At 41.3% G+C, this 11,295-nt stretch overlaps 1 protein-coding gene across 1 annotated transcript in view; it reads left to right on the top strand.

Annotated features, from left to right (window-relative positions):
* Nucleotides 1–9,731: 9,731 nt before the first annotated feature.
* Nucleotides 9,732–11,295, top strand: part of gucy1a1 (guanylate cyclase 1 soluble subunit alpha 1) — a 33,287-nt gene continuing 31,723 nt past the window's right edge. The window contains exons 1-2 of the mRNA XM_088341755.1: nucleotides 9,732–10,318; nucleotides 10,441–10,499. Coding sequence (XP_088197881.1) covers nucleotides 10,055–10,318; nucleotides 10,441–10,499 — 323 coding nt within the window. The 5' untranslated portion in view covers nucleotides 9,732–10,054. The remainder of the gene's footprint in view (nucleotides 10,319–10,440; nucleotides 10,500–11,295) is intronic.

The following is an 11,295-nucleotide window of genomic DNA, read 5'->3' as shown; positions in this document are numbered from 1 at the left end:
GCCAGCCCTCTTGGGGGATGTAACCAGGGTAGATAGATAGATAGATAGATAGATAGATAGATAGATAGATAGATAGATAGATAGATAGATAGATAGATAGATAGATAGATAGATAGATAGATAGATAGATAGATAGATAGATAGATAGATAGATAGATAGATAGATAGATAGATAGATAGATAGATAGATAGATAGATAGATTCCCCATTTCCCGTAAAATAGTCAAGTCAAGTCAAGTCATAAAAGGCTTGTTCGATTCCCGGCTCCTCCATGTTATTAGTCGAAGTGTCCTTGGGCAAGACACTGAATCCCTAATGCCCCTAATAAGCAGGTAGGCGCCTTTCATGGGTGCATGGCCGCTATAGCTGTGTGAGTGTATGTGTGAATGGGTAAGTGTGAAACACATTGTAAAGCACTTTGGGAGGTCTTCATTGACTTGGAAAGCGCTATATAAATGCAGACCATTTACCATTTGTGTGAGAAACGTCACGCATTTGGGTCCTGATCCTGTTCCGGGTTATGACAGAAGAAAAAGACGATTTATAATAACGTGTTATTGAAAAGTATCGGTTTTACCAGCTCAGTAGCCTAGATGGTAAGGCGCCCGCTTTGAGACTGGGAGGTCGGTGGTTCGCGCCCCGGCCGAGTCATTCCTAAGACTTAAAAAGTGGTCGGCGGCGCCCTCTGTTGGCTGCGGCTGCATCGGCTCGCTACAACGGGTCAGGTGCAATCGACATTTCGTTCTGTGTACATTGTTACACAGAATGACAATACAAGGAAATTATTGTTATTATTATTATTATTATTATTTATGTGATACATTACCACCAATACACTATTTACCCAATGAGATTATTATGACGAAAAAAAGCTCACTCCAGGGTAACTGATTATAAACACTGATTATGTGCTCAATTGTATCAACAACTTTAATGTGTTATGACCACAAAACCAGGGGGGCTGTATTCGGCTGGCTGTCATAAAGAGTAGATATTTCAATTCAAACAGCGAAAAGCTATACAGTACATCTAATACTTTATACATGCGTGTCTTTACTGGTGGGTCAGCATCTAGGGTGGATTGAGGCAGAAAATATACAATTATTACCACATCGGTGCACAAATCACCCTTTAACATTGAAAAACATGCATTGACATTTACATGGATTCCTTGATTGAGTATTTGCAGTGGAAAAACAATGCAAAGGCAATCATTGCTGAAGAGGGAGAGGTTTTTGTGAGTGTTTTGCCTGCTGGCCTCAGGCGCTGACACGGCAGCCATGCACGAAAGACCGAATGAGTGGACAAAGCATCGGAGAAACTCTATGGTACTGCATGTACAAGTAGGAGCTCGAAATCTATCATCGCGGCAAAAAGGCAATCGCGGTTACGGTTGTTTTGTTTCTACTTAGTTAAAGTGGAGTTTTTTTTAGCCTAATATTTGCTTCCTCATCAGGCATTACCAATGACCAGGAGGTTGAATTTTCTCCATAATTGGACGTTTCTCAGGGAAAATGTGATAATTACATACAGCCAGACTGTTTAACCAAAACATACATTCATTTGGGTCAACACAGCAAGAACTAACAACACAAATGTTTCCAATGTCATTTTCAGAATAGCCATGGAATGGTTACTTGCTTTTAGTGTACAGACTTTGACCGCTAGAGGGCAATACAAGGCAGCTTTTCTCAGCTCAGATGATTTAAATACTGAGACAGTGAACTCTATGATGTGTTGCTTCACTCTTTTTGTTCCAAAATGAGTCGCTTGAACACACTATTTATGTATAGGGGTGGGTGAGTCCTAAACGTTTCAAAATAAAAGATTAAGTTCCCTCTCCAACTCCAGTGAATTGTTGCTGCTATTCACAATAGACTTTTCTATTTCCTTTAGCATGATACAAGCCAACCACCGCCCCAGTGCAGGACACTAGCATGGACTTTCTGAATGACCTCAACAACTTCTTTGGGAGGTTCGAAGCACAAAATAGCACACCTGCAGCGAAAGCGGTTCCAAATCAGGACGAAAGAGCGCTCCACCTGGACTCAACTGACGTGAGGAAGACCCTGAGAAGGGTCAACACACGGAAGGCTCCAGGCCCGGACAACATTCCAGGGCGGGTCCTTAGGGAGTGCAGGGACAACAGCCTGGTCCTGAATGTTGACAAAACTAAAGAGATCATTGTCGACTTCAGAAAATACCATCCCAACCATGCCCCACTTTTCATCAACAACAAGGCTGTGGAGGTTGTCAGCAGCATCAAGTTCCTAGGGGTGCACATCACAAACAAACTCACCTGGTCCGTGAACACTGCATCACTGGTTAAGAGGGCACAGCAGCGCCTGTACTTCCTGCGGAGGATGAGGAGAGCCCGCCTGCCCCCACCCTCCCTCATCACATTCTACAGGGGCACCATAGAGAGTATCCTGACCAGCTGTATCTCTGTGTGGTGTGGAGGCTGCAGCGCTACCGACTGGGGTAGTGTGAGGAGGGTGACGAGGACAGCAGAGAAAATCATCGGGACTTCTCTTCCCTCCATTCAGGTCATTGGCCAGAAGCGCTGCCTATCCCAAGCTAAGAACATTATCAGGGACCCCTCTCACCCACATCATGGACTGTTCACTCTGCTAGCCTCTGGGAAGAGGTACTGCAGTGTTCGGTGCAGGACCACCAGGTTCCACAATAGTCTTGTCCCCCTGGCCATTAGACTGTTAAATGGTCACTCAAACACATAGTAAATCTAAACTGCTGCTAATCTGTACATCTGTGGGTTTTGTTTGACTTTTTGCACTACTGGGAGTTCTTTATAGCTAGCCACTCCTTGCACATCTGTTTCTCTGCACTATTGTACTTACAGCGTTATTGTTACAGTGTTATTGTTCTGTTTACCTGACTTGTTTACCTGACGACACATTTTGCACATCTGGTTAGCTACTCCTCTTGCACTATTTGCGCTACTGTAAAATATTATACATAGCCATAGTTATTTAGTATATTATTAGCACTCAATACTACAACTCAATACAACATTTTATTTATATCTGTACATTCAAGGAAACTGTGCGGGTCAGATGTATCGACATTTCGTTCTGTATACACGTGTACTAGAATGACAATAAAGTAGATCTGAATCTGAATCTGAATCTGAAATGAATGGAATGTTTACGATGAAGAGTGCAACCTAAGCCAAAAAGTGACATATATTTTTTGAAATAGTACCAATGTTGTTTTTTTGAAATATAAGAAAACTATAAGTCCAATAATAATGTTTGAGCAAAGCAGTTCCGTTGAGGTTTTTATTACAGAACATTCTGGGCACGAGTGTGGTGCAAATATAAGTAATATTTTTTTTTATTAACTTTTTATGGGTTCGATTGAAAATATATTACTTTAAAAAATGAAACAAATGAAAAAAAGGAGTATTGGCGGGGCCAATTGGAGCGCCATGGCAACCGTGACACCTTCTTTCTTTGGTGTCTATCTGGAATATGGTATGCAAACGAGGAACTCTTCAAACTCAATTAATATTAAAAATATATAATATTAAAAATTCCTCCAATATAAAAGCAGCACCGATTTTCACAAAAACATCTTTCTGTGGCTTTCTGTGTTTTGACCCCCTTGGATGGCTAATTTATTTGTGAAGTTTAATTTGATGCAGGACTGTTTGACTATTGTGGTTTTGGTGAATGGACATTGATTCATCATCCACATTATTTGTTTTTCCGGAGTGTATATACTTCCTCGTTGTGAAGGCCTCTATTTGGATAATATATTACTTTTCAAATTAATTTAATATAATGATATATAACATATATAAATATATAACATGGGCAGCACGGCGGCGCAGTGGTTAGGGCTTGTGCGGCACAGTTCATGTCAAGGGAACCTGTCGTGGGTTCAAATCCAGCTCCAGACTTCCTGTGCGGAGTTTGTATGTTCTCCCCGTGCTTGCGTGGGTTTCCTCCGGGCACTCCGGTTTCCTCCCACATTCCAAAAACATGCATTTCAGGTGAATTGGCCGGTCCAAATTGTCCCTAGGTGTGAATGAGCGAATGAGTTGTCTGTCCCTGTGTGCCCTGCGATTGGCTGGCAACCAGTTCAGGGTGTCCCCTGCCCACTGCCTGGAGATGGCTGGGATGGGCTCCAGCCCCCAAGCGACCCTAATGAGGATAAGCGGTGCGGCTGATGAGAGATGAGATGAGATATATAACATATAATATAAAAATATTAAATTATATAACAGTAACTGAATATATTAAGATTGAAAATGTGTCCATAATAATGACCTTTGAGGAGACGGACGCAAGCGCAGACAAAAGAACTGAGTGACATAGTTAATTGGGGGCATAGGTAATAATGAACAGCGTTTCGTACATGGGAGGAAAGGAGAAAATTAACACCAAAACCTACCATCCACAAAAACTCACAGGAGGAAAAGTTCAGGAAGTCCAGGATCAATCAAAGACTGGTATTACATGGTGGAGAAGCATACGCAGGCAGGAACATCAAAATGGCAAGTAACGTTCCAACAGCCTCTGCTGTTGGCACAGCCCTTAAACACCCCTCTCCGGATTGGAAGTATGTGTGGATAATGATCGATAGCTAGGGGGGTTCTCCAGTCCATCTGCCTGTTGGAACCCTCTAGAGGACAGTGTTGTTCTGGGTCCAGAGAAACCCTCCATGTGGAAGTTCATTTCATAAAAAAAAACATGCTTGTGTCAGCTTATGCGCATCTGTTTTTCCTTGAATTCGACCTCGCTGAAATCTCTTGTCGGAATCCCACCACGCCGACCTTGATTTGCGGCACGGTCCTCGCTATCTTCTCCGGCTTTCGTAAACAGGATCCGCGAGTGTGTTACTCGCATGTAAGGAAAATATCCAGAAAGAAGTTATAAGCATTGTGTACATCTTCTGCTTGTGTGTGATGACAATCAGCCGGATAGACGTAAACATTACGAGCGTGTGTTCCTTTTCAGACCTGGAATTCCTGCTAGCCGATGTATATTTTTAGTAAGCGAGCTTCTAAGAAAGTGTTGTGAATGGCATCCTGCTGAGAAGTTGGTCTAATATTGCACCTGACATGGGTTACTTATTAAGAGTTAGTTCATTACTTGGCAAAAGTCAAAATATCAGAAACACCAACTCAATGTACAGTAGAACTTGATTAATCCAGATTCGGTTTATCCGGATCTTCAAGAAACCCGAATAAAAAATTTGGTCCGGATGATTCCTAATGTATGCCCTGCGACTGGCTGGCAACCAGTTCAGGGTATCCCCTGCCCAGTTTCACCTGTGCCCGCTCGTTTGGCGCCAGTCGCTGCGGGCTACCTGATCGGTTCCCCGTCCTTTTCAAGCCCAGTCCTTTCACTCGCCGGTTGTCAGTCCGTCAGCGAACCTCTGTTTCTACAAGGCAAGCACTTTGATTCTGACTCCCGTCGGTCCCGCTTTTTGCATCCGTTTTCCACCCATCCATTCCTGATTTCCCCAATTGTCTCCGGCTACAACCTGTTATTTGACCCCGACCACGTTTTGCTCTCCCGTCCTGGCTTGTTTTGGTATATTTGTGGACGTTAAGTATTTTTTTTGTAATAACACTGCAGTTTTATTTTATTAGTATTTTTGTTGTATTTCTGCAGATGTGTCTTGTAGTATTTTATTAATATTTCTGGGGTATTTTTCTAGTATTTCGATTCTCGATTTTTTAGTGTATATCTTTAGTATTTTTGTAGTTTTATGATCTCAGTATTTTTGAAGTATTGCTGTGGTGTTTTTGTTGAGGTGAAGTGCTTTGTAGTATTACTGTTGTATTTTGTAGTCTTTCCATAGTCGAATTTTTGTTGTATTTCTGTAGTATTTCCATAGTATTTTTGTAGTACAGTATTTCGGTAATTTTATTTTTGGAGTATTTTTGTCACATTCCCACAGTAGAGTTTTCGTAGTATCACTGCGGTTTTTGCAATATTTCAGTTGTAATACTTCTGAAGTAGTATTTCTGTAGTAAAAGTTTTCTAGTAGCCTTTTTTATTATAGTTGTATTTTGTTGGTATTTTTGTCGTATTTCTGTATTTCCCAAGCAGTTTTGTAGTATTTCTTTGTAGTCTTTCCATAGTAGTAGAGCAGAGAGGCTGTTTGAAACTACTCCCTGTTAACATATGTAACCGCGGTGTACCTGTCCCACCAAAGATCCACATTCACGCTGGACTGGATGATGAAGTATTTATTACATTTCTGCAGATGAAATGAGTCACAACATTAGCTTCTCTGCTGGCTTTGATCTCTTTGATCTCGTTGGCAGCTGGCTCGGTAGACTGCCCAAAGCACATCAAAGAGCTTTCTTTTCAATTTATATAAAGTACATTTTAGAATATCACAATACATTTTTACATCCATATTAACAAGATACTTTTAACAAGTGATCGTATAGTGTTTTTTTTAACGTTTACAATGAATTCAACATATTTTTCTTTAGTCTGAATTTTAACCAACATCATCCTTTTATATATATGAGAAAATAGAAATAAGAACAATAATGAGTATAAAAACGGATACAATTTACCTGCAAATGAAATGAGTCACAACATTAGCTTCTCTGCTGGCTTTGATCTCTTTGATCTCTAGAAGGGGAATTGACATTTTAGCACAACAGAAACAAAACAAAAATAAATCCTAACAGCTTGACAACATCAATCACATTACTGTGCATTTTGAGAGATTTGTCAGCCGTGGTTATAATGTTTAAAATTAACTTTTTTTGTGGAGCACCAAAAGATGTGTCTTATCGTTGGCAGCTCACTCTGTAGACTGCCAACAGAGCATGGTATAGCTGTTGCATTACTGTAGTGATATTTTTAGTATTTATGTTACTTCACAATTTTGTAGTATTGCTGCAGTTTCACTGTAGTTTTATTTTTGTAGTTTTTCTGCAGTCGTATTTTTGTAGTATTTGGATAGGAGTTCTTTGTAGTATATCTGTAGTATTTTGAAGTATTACTTGAGTTATATTTTTTTAGTATTTTGCAGTATTTCTGCAGTCTGATTTTTGTAGTATTTTTACAGTGTTAATGTACTTTTTTGTAGTATTTCTACAGTACAGTAGTATTGCTGTAGTACATTTTGTAGTATATCTGTAAAATGTTTGTATTTCTACTGTAGTTGTAGTTTAGAGAATTTCTGTAGTAATCTTTCTGTAGAAGTATTTTTGTAGTAATTTTGTCGCAATATTTAGGTAGCAGTATTTTTATATTATAGTGTTACTGTAATGGTATTTTGCAGTATTTCTAGGGAAGTATATATCCATACTTGTATATTTTTAGTATTTCTTAGGTATGTTACATTATGTCACGGGGTGGGTGAGGAGTGACCGGACCAGAACGGAGGCAGGAGGCAGGAAGGGAGAACTCAATTGCGTGACGATCAAAAACTTTTATTTACCAAAATAAAAGTTGTCCGAAACTCAGGGACAAGACAGAACAAACAGGCTTTAACAAAAACGTGCAAACACAGGCTTCTTCCAACTCAACTAAACAGGACAAGGCATAACAGAACGGACAATGTGTATATAATGAGCCAGCCCCCGCAAAGCCCACAATCCAGCCTTAAATAGCAGACACGCGATTAGTTGAACTGCTTCAGCTGGTGCCCAGGGGGCGGGGCCGACCGGTTGCCAAGGCGACCATGACACATTACTTTAGTTGTATTTTTTTCTGTTTTAATATTTCTGTAACAGTATTTTTGTATCATGGTATTACTGTCATAGCATTTTTGCAGTATTTCGGTAGTATTTTTTTCTAATAAGATTAAAGACAAAATAATATGTTAGGCCCTGTTTTTAAGCACTACATTTGGAATTTAGTTTGGTAGTATATTTGTACTATTTTAGTAGTATTTCTGTTGTAATATTTCTCTAATTGTATTTTTGTATCATGGTATTTCTGTCGTAGTATTAATTTAGTATTTCTATAGTATTTTTTTTCTAATATGAACGAAGAGAACATACTGTTTGGCCCTGTTTGTTGGCACTAAATTTGATATTTAGCTTTGAAGTATTTTTTTTTCATAGTGCAGTGGTTAGCATATTCGCCTAACACGCGAAAGGTCCCTAGTTTAAGACCGGGTGGAAACATATGTTGGCCTTGAGAGAGTTGAGCGCCATCAGGCTGTACTTGTCCAAGACACACCACAGTAAATGGTGCCCCCACTACCCTAGCAGTTAAGGGATCCAACCAACGAGTAATTTTGTACTATTTTTCTAGTATTTCTGTTGTAATATTTCTGTTGTAGTATTTTTGTATCATGTAATTAATGTAGTATTTTTTGTAGTATTTCTATAGTATTTTTTCTAATATCAATGAAGAAAAAAATATTTTTGGCCCTGTTTTTTAAGCAAGCAAGCAAGCAACCAACCAGTAATTTTGTACTATTTTTGTAGTATTTCTATTGTAATATTTTATCAGAACCAGAACAGGAGGAGGACCCAGATGCATAACGTTTACTCACAAGTTTATTGAGATAGAGGAAAAACAAACGCCAGCGATCCGGTGCTCGCTGGACGAGGGAAGCAAGCCGCTCACGGGATCGGAGCGTGTTCGGAATGCGGAAGTGGATCTCCCGTAGCGGGAGATCGTAGCGTGGTCAAATGGGAAAAACGTGTCAAAAGCCTGGACGGGAGATCAGAACGTGGTCGGTGGTCAAAAACGGGTCAGAGCCGGAGACAAACGGGGAATCAGGAACAGACCAGTGGTATGCGGATGAAAAAACGGGACCGATGGGAGTCAAAGTCAAAGTGCTTAGCTTGTGTAAGCAGAGGTTCGCTGACGGACTGACCAAGGGCGAGAGAGAGCACTGAGCTTAAATAGGAGGGGGAACCGATCAGGTAACCAGCAGCAGCTGGCGGCAAATGAGCGGGAACGGGTGAGGGCAATGATTAATCATGACATATTTCTGTGATAGTATTTCTGTATCATGTTATTATCCATCCATCCATTCATTATCTGCACCGCTTATCCTCAGTAGGGTCGCGGGGGTGCTGGAGCCCATCCCAGCCATCTCCGGGCAGTGGGCAGGGGACACCCTGAACTGGTTGCCAGCCAGTCGCACACAGGGACAGACAATTCGCTGCTCATTCACACCTACGGACAATTTTTGACCGACCAATTAACCTGACATGCATGCTTTTGGAAACCGGAGTGCCCGGAGGAAACCCACGCAAGCACGAGGAGAACATGCAAACTCCACACAGGAAGGTTGGTAGCTGGATTTGAACCCATGACCTCAGAACTGTGCCGCACACGTGCTGCCCCATCATGATATTAGTGTATTAGTATTTTTTTACTATTTCTATAGTATTTTTCTCAAATATAAATTAAGAAAAAAAACATTTTGGCCCTGTTTTGTAAGCAAGCAAGCAACCAACCAGTGATTTTGTACTCTATTTGTAGTATCTTTGTTACAGACACACAAAGGGGCAAGGGGGACAATGTTAGCACCCATTACTAGTACTATATGTACTATATACTTATCATGTTGACCATATTTATTTGGCGGCCTTAGTTTGCCTACCCATGATCAGTATGCGCAGTACCCCTAAAGCTCTAACCCTTAAATTTCCCGTGATGACAGGTGAGGCATTGCCTCACCTGCCTCCCCCGGTTTGCACGTCACTGCCTACCACTCCATCGCTATGCTGCAGCCATTGAAAGTCAAGAGGAGGCGAAAAAAGTACATTGCATGTGAGAAGTCGTCTGGAAATATCGTCTTCTTTGCTGATAGGTCGCTCAGTTCCACCAGTCGCGCGCTTCAGCCTGCAGCTCTTCTGCACCCCTCAGCTCCCCACCCCCATTCTCTTCCTTCTGCTTCTCCTCATTGGCCTTTTTTGGGTGGGGGGTGAGTGGGGGTGAGCGCTACCATCATCAGTCCAAAGAGAACCCGGTACAACATCGCATCGCATCTTGCAGGAGGTCATCGAGGATAGGGGGACGCCAACAAAACCAGTCAAATATGAGTGCAATCGAGAAGATGACATTCCGCCGCGCGTCCTTCTGCATGCGCAATGAGATCGTGCGTGTGTGCTGAGGACAGCGAGATGTTCTGCGCCAGGTTGAAGGAGCTCAAAATAGCCGGAGAATGTCCTTTCTCCAAAAGCAAGCAGGAGCGGGAGAAAAATGAGGAGGAAGGTGGCGAGGAGCGGCGTTCGGATGCCGCGGGGAGCTCCGAGGTGCGCAGCGGGAGAAGTGCGCACCCACCCAGGAGCGGGAGAGCCAAAGTCAACCTGCATACCCTCGGAGACAGCATTTGCAAACTGGTGTGCCCCCAGGTGAGCACCAGAGACGACTTGCAAAGGGAAAAAAATAGGATAGCGTTTTAGGATTGTTCTATTTTAACCCCCCCACCCACGCCCCTACTAATTAAAGCTCTCGTCCGTCTGCAACTTTACAGTTTCAGAGGCTGCACGCTGCCCTCCAAAGGATGGTGAGACTGAGCAGGGACTCTGAAAGGTAATAATTGCAATTTTAGACCATATCATAACAACAACATCCTCCTTTTATAGAATAATAAAAGCCAGGCGCAGAGAGGAATGGAGGTTCAGGGCTTTAGGGGTGCTGAGCTGAGTGTCTGGCTGGTTAAAACAATTTTTTTTTAATGTCACTTAAGGTGATTAAACATGTAAAATTCAATTATCATAACATTTTAATGCAAATATTTTGCTAGAGGCTGCAGTTGTATTTTTGTAGGATTTGGATCGTAGAATATTTGTAGTATATCTGTAGTATTTTTTGTAGTTTGTAGATGCACTTGCAACATCCATCGGAGCCTGGTCATCCTTGAGTTTTTCTTGCCCTCATGTAGGCTTTAGATCAGGGGATGGTGAAATAATAGTCTGTGGTTTGCAATAATCTGTGGTCTGTGCAGCCCTTTGAGACTCTTTGTGATTAAAGGCATCAGAAATAAACATGACTTGACTTGACGACTACAGTAATAGCATGATACAAAAATACTATCACAGAAATATCAAAACAGAAATACTACATAAATAGGAAAAAGATACTGGTTGGTTGGTTGCTTGCTTAAAAAACAGGGCCAAACTTTATTTTCTCTTTATTCATATTAGAAAAAGTACTACAGTAATACCATGATACAAGTCAAGTCAAGTCATGCTTATTTGTATAGCCCTTAATAACAAAGAGTCTCAAAGGGCTGCACAGTTCAAAGATTATTGCAAACTACAGACTATTATGACACCATCCCCTGATCTAAAACCCACATGAGGGCAAATAATACACAGATATACAC

This window comes from Urocampus carinirostris, chromosome 8 (assembly GCF_059441175.1).
Source record: "Urocampus carinirostris isolate Australia breed hairy pipefish chromosome 8, RoL_Ucar_1.0, whole genome shotgun sequence".
In the NCBI taxonomy this organism is placed as follows: Eukaryota; Metazoa; Chordata; class Actinopteri; order Syngnathiformes; family Syngnathidae; genus Urocampus; species Urocampus carinirostris.
This window is presented reverse-complemented; position numbering and strand designations above follow the sequence as displayed.